At 45.7% G+C, this 15,559-nt stretch overlaps 1 protein-coding gene across 1 annotated transcript in view; it reads left to right on the forward strand.

Moving 5' to 3' along the window:
• The first annotated feature begins 30 nt into the window (after positions 1-30).
• yki (Transcriptional coactivator yki) overlaps positions 31-15,559 on the forward strand; it is a 47,290-nt gene continuing 31,761 nt past the window's right edge. Inside the window, exon 1 of the mRNA XM_022839100.2 lies at positions 31-1,061. Coding sequence (XP_022694835.1) covers positions 962-1,061 — 100 coding nt within the window. The 5' untranslated portion in view covers positions 31-961. The remainder of the gene's footprint in view (positions 1,062-15,559) is intronic.

Consider the following 15,559-nt stretch of genomic DNA (forward strand, 5'->3'; position numbering starts at 1 on the left):
TGCTGCTGCTGCTGCTGCTGCTGCTGCTGCTGCTGCTGCTGTTTCTGTGTCTGGCCATCGCTGGTGACGGGCGAGCTACAGGATAGAGCTGCCATAGCTGCTGTACAGGCTGCAGAGGCTGTTACTCCTCTGCCTGCCGCTTGCGGATGATGTGAGTGAAGCTCTCGTGCAGGAGACCCACCGCCAAATCACCAGAATAACCAACCCGACCTCGCCATTCTCGCTGTGAGGGATACACCAGCGACAAGAAGTTCTGTTCGCCCGCTGAGTAGATTTCGCTTCCAGCAGCAGCAGCAGCAGCAGCAGCAGCAGCAGCAGCAGCAGCAGTAGCAGCAGCAGCAGCAGCAGCAATAAGAACGACCAAAGCAGGACGAAGAACGGCTCGTCATCGTCGCCGCACCGCTGCGAAAAAGTCGCATTGTGGAAGAAAAAACGGAAGGAAAAGCCACAAATACAGGATAAAAGTGTGAAAAGGTCCACACAAGCACGCACACACACACACCGGAATTGCCATCATCAGCGTTATCATCATTTTACAGAAATCGTCGGTAGTCTCATATATACAAATATGTATGTATGTGTATATATATGTATATACATACTGTCGAGTAGAGTACTAATAAGAGTTGTCCCGTTTTAACAGCAGCGGTAGTAGTTGGTGGTGCAAGTGCTTTCTGCCGCTGATTTCTGTGCTCCGTGTTGTTGTTGTTATTGTTGTTGTTGTTGTTGTTGTTGGCGGTGGCGGTGGCAGTGAGTGCAAAGTAGTGAGTACTTCAACAAAGTGGTGTTTTTCGACGCTGAAACGGCCAGGCGGCGGGCAGCCACAACTCGGAGGAGTTGGCTCGCGACTATTGGTGGTATGGTAAAATTGTTGCAAACTGTGTGTCTGTGAGTGTGCGTCCCTTCATTGATGCCATTGTAGCAGGTGTTTTAGTGTCAAGAGCTTAAACCGAGCACAACCATGGCGACCGAGGGCTTCTTGGAGCAACAGGGTCCTAACCATATCGTTCGCATCCGCCAGGACCAAAATCTGGATGAACTCTTCAAAGTGGCCATCGAAGGTGAGTTACCTGTCGCGAGGCGGCCTGCACGTTCCTTTTGTGCGGGTACAAGATGTTATTTATCCGTGAAAAGTGTTCGAGTGAGTCCTATAAAATATTTTCTCAGGAGACCCGTTCCTATGGAGTGTTCCCATCGACTTATCTCAAATATTGTATTGTGATATGAACGCTTGCATACGAATATTCTTATCACGACTGTAACTGCTGATCGAGCTCTTATCAACGTTGCGAGCTCCGCCGCCAAAGTGCTCTGATGATCAAAAAGATGAGAAATTCGAGCGAACGGCGAGCTCGCCCATTTGCACATTTAGTCCTTTTTGTTGAACAAATACAAACTAGCTACTGGATACGTGCAAACGTATCGCCTATACCACTCCGATCTGCGAGTTCAGCCGTAGCAGAGCCAGCTATCATCGCACTTCAATTTCTGGTGGACGACCAAGCAAGAGTTAAACAGAGAATTGCGTTGCATTACGTTACGTTGCGTTGACATTAGAAGTTTACTTTATTTACAACAATTTCTAGCAGCCAGTTGCTGTCTAGGGTAAATAAAGGCGACGAACAAATTGCCGACTGCATCAGCCTGCAGGGATCAGCTGCTCCCGCAATCGCATCAGAACGAGTGAGCAGTGTCCGTAACGAGAAACGAGAGAAGACGCGACGGGCAGACGATGTGCTGTTGGTTAATTCGCTTGAGTCGAACCTCCACGGGTCGAATCATCGTTGGATCGATCCAAATTCTATGTTTGGCTGATTGCCTATTGGCCCGCTCGTTTATTGTTTAGCTTCGGGTTTCGGAGATGGTGTCATCGAGAGAAAACCAATGGCATCTTTTCTTGACGCCTCTGAAGTTTATGGCTCGCCGCGTCGTATGCGTGCGGTGTTGGTAGCGATGTCCGTAATGCCGATTCTGTGCGGCTGCCGCTATTCCTGTGTTACTTCAGCTGCTCGTAGTTGTCGCTGGCCGACGATTATAGTAGCACTTGCGCTGCTAGAAGTAGCATTATAGTTCTGGGAACTCTATCGCTCTGTGTCCGATGAATCGTAAAATGCCTGCCGCTTATCGACGCACACACAGACATTATATGTATATATATATATATATATATATGTATGTACGTACATATGTGTGTAATTTCATTATCGATAAACGCTGTTGTCGCAACTGTTGTTACAGTCTCTTTGTGTGCCTCTATGTCCATCTGTATGTTATTATCTGCGCGTTCACAGCAATCAACGTGATACGATCCGATCTCTCCGTCGCGGGCACAATTTGTTCATCACAATGTATTCACAGCTTTGGTCAGTTGTTTAGTTAATCACTTGATTGACCTAGTGTCCACTTGTTTGCCAGGAGTTCTGGTCCTGGCTACTGCGGCATAGCATACGGATGTCAATAATAAACAGTTACTCCTATTGTTCGCTACTGTTTGTATGTACATATGCCAGCGACTTTTCCGCGTGATCGTTCAGCGGCAACACGCTTGCCTCAACAAGCTTAAGGATACGTGGTGGTCTACCTCTGAAAACGGGCGTAGACACATTTCGTTCCGTGCTGGGAGTCAGCCATCTGAAACAGTGCTTAATTCCAATACCGGATGTAAAATTCTAGACAAACGGCAGCCACAAACTTCACATATCAGGTGCTTATGTGGGTATTGTATTTACTATAAAAATGAAGCTGTCGTTTTTTCTATGCGTTTATCGTCAGTCATACTAAATGTCAGTTCTGCTCCGTTTAAAGATATTGCCCCTCTGTATCTGATTCCGTTTGCGTCCGTGCTCTGCCAGCCACGGTTCTATATAGCGTTTGTGTACGGAGCAGCTCAGTGAACGACACGAGAGCAAAAATCGAGAGGTCGTCCTCATAGGCGAGCACCACCACGGCGCCCGCGACTGAGCGAGTGTCAGCGCCCGCCTGACGATGCGACACTGCAACGGTGGCTTGTGTCTTGTTGTTTGATAGTTGCTTCCTCAGCATTTTCCGGATTACTTTTGTCCTGCTGCGGCAAACTTTGCGTCGTGCAGTGTTCGAGCCCTCGTTATCGATGTAGCAGTCGACATGGGTAAGCCAGCGGGAATCGACTCAGCGGCGTGTTTAGGTGCCTGCCTGCTGCTGCCGCCGCTCACCGTCAGGCCCACTCTAGCTGCTGCTGACGTGCCGCTACTGCTGCTTGCATCCATGGCGAAGAGTTTGAGCTGCACCTTTTATGAGCTAGCGGGTATATGTTTTTCTGAGTCTTTGTTCGGAGAGGATGAGAGTACGAAGAAGAAGATGACGACGATGATAACCACCATTAGCGTCCGGCGGCGGCGGCGGCGAAGGCAACGACGAGCGTTGTAAAAGAGCGAGAGAGTGAGTCAGTGGTTGAATATGCCGCTGACGCTGGCTCAAATCTCAGAGGCCATCCTGCTGCTACTGTTATAGCTACTAGCACTAGCAGCAGCTCGTAGATTTGTTGTTGATGATGGCAGTACGGGTATTTCGGCATGGCAGCGGCTGTTGCGGGCGGCGCCGGCTGCCTATCGTTTCGGTCTATTCCTACGTTGAACGAAGATGTGAAGGGGCGGTGGCGGTGTCGGTGTCTAGAACGACAGTAGCAGCGGTACCGTCGGCTTTGGGGCAAAGAAGGGAAGCTGTCTGAATATGGCGCGTTTAGATGCGCTATGTAGTATATTTTTATTATGTTGTAGTGGTGTTAGTAGAACCAATCCGTAAAATAAATCGTTGTTGGCAGTAATCTCGTTTTTCGCTGTTAGCCCATCTCGTTGATTATTACTGCTGCGGTTTGTGTGATTGGTCAGTAGGCCAAGCACCCAAACGAGCTATTGCCTCACCGCGCAGACTGCAGCAACGGTGGCTGCATTGAGACATCCTGTGTATACATAGTCATTAGGGACACGTCGATTCAGTTAGCTACCAGTCGCCACTTGCTACAGCTGCTGCCTCTAGGGCAAACACTACGAACTCCGGACTACAATTATAATAAAATAGAGTTCGACATCGGCTGCACGTAGCGATGATAGCGGGCTAACAGCGGTTCGACGAGCACAATGACGCTTTCAGCGCTGGCATGGCCAGTAGTAGCGGTAACGTCATTACAATACCATCAGCATCATCAATATTGATCTCGGCAACCGCCGGCTGATTTAGACTTCGTCGTTGCTGTTGAGGAGGGTGAACCACTTGCCGCCTTACTGCTGCTTTCACGCCACCAGGAACGGCCTCGATGATGGCGGTGACAGCAGGATCAGAGACTACTGAGGTCTGCTTCACTCGCCGGCATCACCACCGCCAGCTATGGCATAGTATCAGCCAGATTAACGTCTGATTATTGCTACAATTACTCCCGCAAATGGCCAACTATCACGACAACAATACGTCAATACCTCGTTGCTCTGCCCGTTCGGCTAACAGATAGCTATAATATCATACAGCCAGACCATCTCCAATACTAACAGTTGTGCCAATGGTCGACAAGCGACATCAGTGGTCTGAGAGCTGTATCACGGCTGGCCACTTTCGCTACTACGTTTGTCACTGCCACTACCACTAATACTGCCGATGGTGCTGTCGCAGTCGTTGGACGGCTAAACGACAGGAATGGTCATCTCGTCGTGTCTTTGTCGTCGCCGATGCGACCAACAGCATCGCCACCAACGCTCGCGTTATCGACACACAGCTTCCGCTGCTGCTGCTGCTGCTGCTGTTGCATAGCTAAGCTAATAGTGCATACATGCATTATGTTATTGTATATATACACACAGCAGCAGCAGCAGCAGCGCCTAGTGGTGCTGATGGCAGTAAAAGGGGTCGCTCTGTTATTTTTGCTGTTGTTTTTGCCGTTTGCTACAACCGTTTTTGAGATGTTTGTGGGTGGCATTATGTAGGTGTTGCAGTGCTTCTGCTCTTGCTGCTTCGTGTAACAGTCACGAATCTCGTTGCTGTGAGGCTGGTGGTCGTGATGAGATGATCACAAGGCTGGTCGCAGTTCATACAATAACGCTATCAATGCTCCGTTTGCAACAAACGAAACACCAAGTAAAGCGTTCCTCCGGAGGAACGGAAATAAAACGGGGAAGTGAAGAGTACTGTCGCTTCTGTTATTTCTCCAAAAACTGTAAAGATTACCTTTGATGACCATAACTCCAATATAATAGTAATAGATAAATAGCGCATATCTTCGATTAGCAGGGACGTAGCGGCGATCAACGACAACAGAACTTGTGACAGCGTCATCCGTCGTAGAAGCAACGTTGGTTATGGTGAAGACAAAACCAGCAACAACGAGAATAACGAACTTCGCAGAAGCAGGGCGGTGACGGACAGGGTTAGAGGGAGGAAATGGAAGACTGCTACAGAAACCGATAAGATACTTGTGTTGCATAGCCTCTCTGGCTGTGTCGGTTGCTCATGCACGTGCACGCAAATGTACACACACACATATATATATATATATAGCCAAACACCGTTGACGACGAAAGTGCAGATAACGGAGAGCTGGCTTCTTCGTCTTTTCCGCCCAGTAGTGTACTTCGGAGATAGCTGGCTTCTAATAGCAGCCGGCATATGCTGGCGTCTGGTTTTTCTGAGCTTTTGGTGAGTGTCATCTACCGGGTATTAGGTTAGTCAAGAGACTGTAGCTATTTTAGCCCATGGTCCTTTGTTGCGCCCTAGGAGCAGGGAGTGGGTGCCCCTGGGCTAGCTAGAACCAACCGACGCTGTTAGGCCTGATGTGGTCCTGCTCTTCGCAATCTGTGCGACATAAAAGACAACGAAATGAAAGAGGAAACGCAGAGCTAACTGGGCGAGTAACTACCAGCGAACCAGTAGAAACCCTATGGCTGCAAATATGACCTGTTTCGCGTTTTACCAGCTCCTGGGGAAACTTGTACGCCTCTGAAGCCGATTTCGTCGAACCTTTATTGTGTGTGGAGGCACAATCTGCTGTTGGTGCTTTTGCTTTTGGAGCTACCAGTGCGCGGGTGCTCATGGCCACTCTACTGAGCGATATAGACTGAGATCGAATATGCAAAAAACTAGTCGTTTATGCTACGAGTTGAAGAATTAAAACCAAATGGTTAGCAAGAACAAGTTGCGCCTGTCGACAGTAGCAGGTGGTCCTGCTCCCTGTCCTAAACTCGCTTCAATCGAGTAAGCGAGCAAGCGATCGAAGCATGCACGTGTCCTGAACCTGCTGCTACTGCCGCTGATGCTACTGTCAAAAGCCGAGAGTGCTCTCAAGCTTCCTTCAAACGAAAGAAGATCGAGAGCTCTGCTTCCCTTCCGTTAGATCAACGAACAGCAGAGCGGGTTCCAGCAGACGCCCAGAAGTGCTATAGTCTCGACAGACCCATCAAATGGAGACAAATCTTGAAAATGCCACTGTATATAACTAATCAAGTACACGGGTATAGACGCCGCGTGTTCCTACTAAAATAATTCGTACCATGTGAACAGCTACCGCTTACAGCCGAAAAGATACCCGTCTCATCTGGCCGATTCTATTTTACTAAGGGTCAAAAAATCTCCATGTAGTTTCGTACTCATTTCTATCACGTACGAGCGGTATGCTGGATTGAATAGGTATACGTGTATGTGTGATACGTTTCAAAGAGAGAAACACTATGATCTATGATTACTTATATAGAAAACAAAATTATTGCCAATACGGTCATTTTCAATCGTATCTACTTTTGTTCTCTCAAGCTCAGTATATATCTCGGTAAGAGGGTGCATGCGGTGCTTTTGGAAATGCTTGTCACACATGGGTCAAATTGCAAGTAATACTTTGACTTCTATATTCTGTGCACCGGATGCCACATTTATTGCCTATATGTATATATACAGACAGGGTGTTTAAAGCGCGCCTTTGAACCAAGACATGCAACAACCAGGGACCGGGAGACGTTATCGAACGATTTAGTAACAGGGATCTCGGGTTCAGCAAGAACAGTTTCGACCCGGGGTTCAAAAACCCGGGGGGAAGGGGGTAGCGAACGCTCGCGCGTATTCACATCAATTATATATGAGCGAGCTTATTATTACTTAAATCAATATTAAAAGGAGCAGCCGTGTACACAGAGGTCAACGAAATTAATTTTAAACGTCAACACATGCAAATTTGCCTCAGCGTCCGTGTTAGTCATAGGAGTCAATGTGGGTTGGATTTTTGAACGAGCTACTTACTGCGAGGGATGGACAAAGGCTACAGATTATATGACGCTGCACAAGGTCGCACGGCGCATCTCGGCGATGAAAGTAAATAGTGCTCGTAAACAGATACATCAGGGATTTTGTTTTGTTCACTCGCTATTTCTCTAGAGATATTGGAGTCAGTTTTTCTATCATTGTTTGATAGATTCTCATATGACCAAATCATGTGTAATAGAAATGTGGGTATTGGTGTCCTTGTTTGGTATAAATACATAAAGTGTCAAATAGTCTACAAGCTGCAAACTACATGCTTTAAGCGATGTAATTATTTTGTACATGCTCGCATGCTTAACTTGATTCTGTCTGAGTATCCAAATTACGGCTGTATTTGTGTTAAGGTCACAGCCTGTGTCCCTCCAGTCGTCTGTGGACTCGTTCCAAAAATCTTACTACGCTATCTACCGCAAGCTAGTTTGCGAAGGGTTTTCAAAGCCTAAGTACATTCTTCAGGTCAAGAAGAGCCAGGGATGCTCCTTTCTTTACTAGAACCAACCCTAAACAGGTGTCTATACGAACGTATACTACACATGAATTCTATGAAACATAACCTTTGAGATCGACATGTTAGAACTAGGTAAAATCATCGAGTCACTTCGTTTTTTTTTTTTTTTTTTTTTTTTTTTTCGCTATTGCGTCAGCTCGCCGTCTGCCCGCCGTAACGACGACAACGGGCAAAAAATTAAATAGTACAAATCAGTGGATACTAAGCTGTTCCTGTGCGCAGATCATTACGACAGTCGAAATACCTTATAGGAAAATCTCCCTGGACGTTTCACAGTTTTGATCCAGCTATTCTTGTACGCGTCGTCGTTCGAGATCGACAATTGGCTACAGTCTACGATGGTATAATACCAAAGCTCCAAGCTAATTAAAATGTAAATAATATGTGAAAGAGTTGAGATGATTGATTACTCTATTCGATGCTGCCGTCTTATGCTTCCATTCTATAATTCTGCCAACCATCCCTGTCGCCTCGGGGACGACGGCAGCGGACAAAGGTTTTTACCAGCTTTCGCACAAAGCGATAACCGTATTCCGAAAAATTGACTGGCGAAATATTCGAGGGCCAGGCGTAGACACAATTTCAATATCTGTCGAACGGTTATTTTCGAGAGATATTATTGCTATTCGATATAGTTAAGAAACTCTATGGGAAAAGCCAACGGAGCTCATAAGGTAGTAGGTCCAATAATGGGTTCGAGAATTTTTCTGTTCGGAGATATTAGTTAGTCGTTATTAAGATTGTGATGGTTCCGTTGAAGATGCCGGCTAAAGATTGTCTGCTAGATGGAAATGTCCATTCGCCTATTTTTCCCACCTCGCCTATCTTATGCCATGCCAGATGACTCCGGACGTGGAGGCCCAACAGGGTGCGTTCTTCGAGCAGGGGACTAATATATTTGCATACGTTAAGCACTTATAATAAGAATATCAATAGGAATTATTTTATCATTGTAATTTCCTTTACAAACTAGTGGTCGTCTCTCCTTATCAATGTGTTATTGATGCCTTTGTTGTGCTGGCTTAACAGTTGCAGCCCCGAACCGCCTCCTGGCCTTATGCTAGTTAACAGAGGAATCAATAGAAATCTATTAATTCCTTCGTATTTTTCTATTGCAACTATGAATGTTGTGTGTATTATTTTGTAGTATGGTGGCGACTTTTTTTTTATGAACTATACCATGCTTATATTGAACAAGTAGCTGATCACTGCCTGGCTGGTTCATTGTCTGAGTGAATGACGGACCACGACCACGGATTAACGGCGCGATCGGGCGTGGCGCTGACGACTGTAACAAAACCGCCGATATCACTGCCATTATAACAGTCGCAGAAGCGCTTATCATCCGAGGTCGTCAATATCGGATCCAATGCTGCTTCTGCTGCCTCCTCTGTTTTGGCTGTTGCGTGGTTTTCTGAAAAATAAAAAAAAAAGACAAACCAATCACCAGGGCGGTGGTGGCCGTGCGATAAAGTGAGCTGTCGTAAGACAAGTAGCGTGGCAGATAATAATGGAAAAACGCCATTCGCGTCAGTTGGTTGGTCCGAGCTGCCCTAAGCACGTTTCGCCTTTTGCCCTTTGCCAACTTTATCCTCAGTAACACCAGCCTAAATGGCTGGGAACTATCTGCGTTATACTTTCTGTAGCTGAGAATCGTACATTGCCTATTATATGTTGAAAGATCTGGTTGACATATCTACCAAACTATGATATAGTAACCTAAGCCGCGCCTGAAGAATTCATGTCTTAGCCACGACTTTTTTTAGTTACTAGTAAGGTTTAAAAATTACGTTTGATCTCTAATGTTTGATCAGCTAATAACGGCGATAGCCCTCGTACTGATATGCAGGCGGACGTATCAAGCCGTTTGAACTTTGTACTCTCTATTGAGCATTGAATGGTACAATTAGGTAGCGATTCGTACAAAAATTTAAAATTTTACGGGTAAAAGCATTAACTTGAATGCGGAGCCAGCAAGCACTAATTGCCTTCCGTAAATTCCGGGAATGGATCATTCCATCTTGGTTTGCACAGTAATTTTCTTACTCAACAGTAATTCATCTTAGATATAGTATGTTTCACATGGTGGATATTAATAATCTTACACGTACTTTACCCCCATTCAGTTTGACCTAAACAGTCCCAGTTAGTGGGCATCGTTCGATTTAGTTAGTATCGCGAAGAAGGTTTCTGTCTCGTGGCAATGACAATCATGTCAAAAGAGCATGGCAAGACCTCTAATGGTGATTTCATCTCCAAAATCTATACATAGGTAGTCTACAGACTGTCTATGATCGTCGGTTATCCACATCAAAACGGCAGCATCAGCGCGTCACTTCGCTCTGCAAAAAGCTTCGATTCTGTGCGATCTGTTCAATGCACCCAGGTCTCAGCGATATCCGTGGAATGGAGAGACGATGACAACGGTGAAGGCGTCTTGATCTGTCTATACGATACCACAGTCACAGCTATAGTACAACCACGTTTTCTTCCCTATGCTGCGCTTAAGGGCGACCTTAAGCTTGGGTACGACCGGCTTATTTATGGGCTTAGGTGCTTGGCCTATTATGCAATAGGTAAGGTGCAGTGTGCAGAAAATAAATTAGGCAGACGGCCAGAGAGACAGGTAGGGCGGTAAACAGATAGCTGGAAATTAGAAGTATTCTTAAATGTTTATACGTTACTACAGATGTGTTTTCGTGTTACTTTTTAGCGACTTGACGACTCTTTCGACGTATTATGATATAACACCCCATATTTCTTTGGCTATAAGCATTTACTATCATGACCAGTTGTGACGTCAGACGTCGTATTCGGTGACTGTCCGGATGACTGAAACTGACTGGTGCGAGTGATTCTGAGCTGCTATTTATTAGAAAAAAAACCTTTCGGCGAATATTACTATGGACATGGTTGTGTGTGTCGGCAAATTTCGGATATGTCGTATTAATGAAACTGAAATAGCGACTGACTCTAAGATTCAAAGGTATTAAAATGCATTGATGTGCCCAATGCGCAGGTGAACTGTCCAGTTCACGATTTGGGATTATGGGCTTATAAAAAAAAAAAAAAAGAAGCCCTATAATAGGACAAACAGGGGGCAAGGGAACTTCTACAAGGGTTAAAACTGATAGTTATGTCAGGGCGCTACTTACCGTTCAAGCCAGCACTGCCATCATACGACTACGCCCAAGGGTAGAGTTTTCATGGAAACCTAAGAAAAAAGCTATGATACAGGAAGCATACTGGGCGATCTGTTGTCTACCGCAGAACCATAGAAGTTGAGGATCGTGCTTAGTAGATTTCGACTTGAGTGAATACATATATTGCATACGTAAGCTCTAAATAATGTTCACTATGAAAAAAATAGTAAGCAAAACATATTTATTATACAGCATATAGCAGCGACACAATTTTATGGCCTACCTCGAGTGCGATTTAGGTTTCAGTGGAAATGTAGCGACATTTTTCCTATGTCACCATGGAAGCTAACGGTTTTTCGGGCGAAATTAGTTGTTGGTAAGTTGTCGACAGTAACGCGTTACCTGACAGTAGATTAGAGGTCCCATTGAATTTAGCTATTATAGAAACTAGACGAAATAACATTGATCTTTTTATATTAGTGAAGCTCGAATGAACCTTTCTCGTAATATCAATTGACGTATTTGTTCATTTGGTTATTATTCAGTTGTTTTTTTTTTTTTTTTTCTTCTTTCTTTCTGGGAAGAAAATCGGCCGACCGTTTTATGCACATCTACGTTTTGCCTTGAGTAAGATCAATGACCTATTCGAAACACTGAACCAACAACTATATCGTCCGAATAGTCACCGTTACCCATCGAAGAGCATGGCTAGGTGTTGTAATTAACACGGCCTATCTTTTTTTTATCTAATGCTCCATTTACTTTTACTTTGTTCGTTCGTGTGTGTTCATTCATCTCCTCCAATTATTCTCCTCCGTCAAGCAGCATACTCGATCACATTAAGCAACGAAACCCATTTCAATGTCAGTGCGGTACAAGCTTGACCTAGCCGGGGCGACCTGCGGCTGCCGTTGTGCGTCCGTAGGAAATCTATTGACCAACTTGCCAACGAATAAGACAATGCTGTCCATGTGGCAGGCAGGCAGGCAGGTATAATAGAAGAAGTACCAGCATCGGAACATATCGCAGTACCGAGAACGATAAGGCAAAGCGGTTGGCGCTATCAACGAAAGCCACCACGCCGCTGGTACCGGTTATCACAACAGCGTTATTGTATTGACGATGTTGTCAATGTTTCCTGGAAACATCAGCAGTAAACGATTTCAAGCTTAATAGCAGTCGCAGTACGTGCCAACGACCCAGCTGACCGTCATCTGTTCGACGAAATGGCTTAACAACTGTTGAGCATCAACCGAAACAAGTGCACCTTAACTGCATTTCTATCGAAATAAACCTACCGAGATCCGATTGATTTCATGGCGGTATGCAACACTGTTGCCGTATCAATTTTAAATCACGAAAGTTACACTCCAATGGCCGCACACAGCTGCTTTTTTGACGCACACGTTTGGGTACGTTTTCTGAATATTGACATATAGTATAATAGGAAGCTGTGATGAAACGATGGAAACAATTAGCTGAGTTACTTCCGGGCACGAATTGGGTGAACGCTCGAAAATTGAGGTGGATAAAGATAATAGTTCGAAGATAATGAGAGCATGTACCCGTAAGTAATAACACTAGTAATAAGTAGCAGTCATTCTGACATTGATGATCACCTCATGCTATTGTAGCAGTCTCAAAAAGAGAGGGCTAAGTGGCCTTTATATTGCGCTGCGACACATCTAACTTCGTCTGTGAAGCTTTTCCCTTAGAGTGCCACCTTTTCGGTATCGTATCAAAGACCTAACCCCTACTGGAAAATCTAGCGAGGTAGGATTTATCTGTGGTTTCTCCGACATAGCAGCCATGTGGTATGGCAATCGCTTGCCAACGCTGAAATTCGAACCATGTCTGTGGTCGCCTTGACAACGCACTCAAAGGGCCGCGCGTTGGCCAGCGCATATATTTACATAGTGGCGTATATAAATGTACTGTTTAAATGCAGTGTCTTGGATCAGAAGTTAGAAAGGAAAAAAACTGAGGGCAAACGAAACCAGTCAGCGACTAGCGAGTGAGCGAAATTCAAAAAAAAGCACGTTTCCAAAATGGCTGGAAGAACTGTAAACAATCAGGGACGTAATCCAAAAAAGGGCTACAATGTAATCAATAACGAACTTCTAATTATTGACCTAGAGTAGCGTACGGCACAATTATTATTTTTCCTGCTATTATTTTATTTCAAAGCAGATCGACAAATGCGACTGCCATCTGTCATACGTTGTTTGGCTGTTTGTTGCTTCGGGTTGTCATTTCTCGTTCGTTATCATTCCCTATACACAGCCGCACTGTTATCGTCTTCGCCCGTGGGGGATACATTGGTTTCGTCTCTGTGAGGCCCCGTCCTCTTTCTTTTCGTTTTCGTTTCTCGCTCTTCGTATTCGTTCTTTATCGTTGCACCTTTCATTGAGTCGATTATCCAACGACGCCGGCGTTTCATCCGCCAGTCGCCGCGGTAACGGCTGTGTCGTTCGCTTTTCATAGCATCCATCCCTTGTCGTCGCTGATGGATGGCTTGCTTGGCGCAGCTTCAAACTTGTTGCTTCTTGATCAGTTGTTGATGCCATAGCTACTGCTGCTAGGGCCGGCTATACTATGACTACTGCTAATCTGATTGGAGTGAAGAAGGAAATGGCGACGATGTGACTACTTTAGCTGCTGCTGCTGCTGCTGCTGCTGCTGCTGCTGCTGCTGGTGACTGTGACGATCACGGCGATGGCAGTACTAACAGCAGCACCGTGACATCATCATATGCGCCAGCGGAGAGCGACGAGTTTGCACGCTTTTGGTTTGTCATTTTCATGTCCGTCTGCTCTTGTGTCAATGTATGTGAGCGAATGAGTTTCGACGATCGGTCTCTCGGTTCGTCTGCTGAACGAGAGCAGCGATGAACGACCGCCGCCGTCACATCTCTAGCATCGGGCGGCGATGTCGCGAGCATCAACAGAAACCGGGAATAGCAGCTACAGGGACGGCAGCACCAGCGCTTCCTGGCTGTTCCTCCGTGACGAGGGGCCGCTCGTCGGTAGCTCATGGGATGGCCATCGAATATTGATGACGAAGGAGAACCGGAGACATCGCCACTACCGCCGGCATTGCTAACATCAACATAAACATCGCTAACATAGGTGGCTGCATTGACAGCAACAGCAACAAGCCACAACACCATTAGCAACAAATATATGCAGAGATATCTGTGTATACAAACGCTACACTCATACACGCGTATACTAGAACACCGGCACGGCGGCAGTTCGTGCAGCGGCGCCGTTGAGCGACGGCGGCATCGCTCAATGAACTGTGAACAGCCAAGCGAACTAACAAACTAGCAAAAATTGATATAAATCAACAACGAAGAAGAGGAACACGCAGAAGGCGACAGATAGACAGACGGAGCAAGAAAAAGATCGAGTGGGAGAGGGCAGAGGCAGGTTGAGGGAAAGAGGGCGCAACGGCGCTGTGGAAAAGGACAACGAAGTTGATTACTTTATGGATTTTTAATGTATAGTTCCGTACTGCTCTGTGTATATTGTGGACAAGTTAAATCGTTGATTTGTGTGTTCTTATGGCTCGTCTTGTTACCCCGCAATAGCGTTTAGGGAGTTCACTACACAGATCGGCGTACGATTCACAGTCTGTCTTTCAAAGATCGCTAACTGAAAAGGAATCCGAATAAATATTGAAATCATTGCAGTTTTATCCGTACGTTCCTGCTGTAGTCAATCTATCGGTAGGTCTCGATATCATTTTTGCTCGATCTTTACGCCGGTCTGGCCATTTTATTCTACGAATCTCGAGCGAAGCACCAATTTATTACATATCGTTACCGCTGCTTCTACTTCTGCCATTATTTCAATACGTGTTTTCGCTCACTGCCGATAATCAAAATCTCTACTGAGGTTGGAAGTCGAAAAAGAAGCTTAATTTTATTATCTCTTGTTTCGATTTTATCTTGGAACATTTGTGGAACCATTCGGAGACTGGTCCTAATCAAGTTCGTCTTTAGACGTATTTGCGAGCAGGCAGCACACGTGTATACAGGCTTACAAACGACATTAATACAGTATCAGCTGTCCAGTTCCTCCTTTTCTGCAGTTACGCCGCCGCAGTGACGCGAGTAACAGCATTCACGCACCTCTTTTTATCTATTCAGCTACTTTTACTGCAATCAGCACTGCTGCTGTTAATGCTGTTCTACTGTTTTTACACAGTCTATCCGGGCTCGAAGTTCGTTTATACGGCGATGGAAGCGATCTTGATATTCGTTGTTTCTGTCCCACGCCAATCGTTGTCAATAAATGCAAGTTGTGGTTTGTCGCTGCCTCTCCGCCGTTTCATCTTCGTCACCGTAGACTCCACTGTGATGTGTCAGCTTCTCACTTGAATGCAATGATGTAGCGCTGCACGGCCCAGCGTTAGTCAGCGATGCGAAGCGGACCCCCACCCAGGTAGGCGAACCTAATATCCAGAGCCCTTTCCGCTTCCCGCACAACAGTAATAACAACGGACCTGACCGTATTCGCCTTCATCATTTAGGAGTGCTAACGGAAATAACGTAGTATTAATGTTCAAGCTTGCAGCTGTCGCGAGTAAACAGGTTTGGGCCTGAGACAGCCGCCGTTATGTACCGTTGCTG

The sequence above is a fragment of the Varroa jacobsoni genome, unplaced genomic scaffold (genome assembly GCF_002532875.2).
Source record: "Varroa jacobsoni isolate VJ856 unplaced genomic scaffold, vjacob_1.0 scaffold_788, whole genome shotgun sequence".
NCBI classification, from domain to species: Eukaryota; Metazoa; Arthropoda; class Arachnida; order Mesostigmata; family Varroidae; genus Varroa; species Varroa jacobsoni.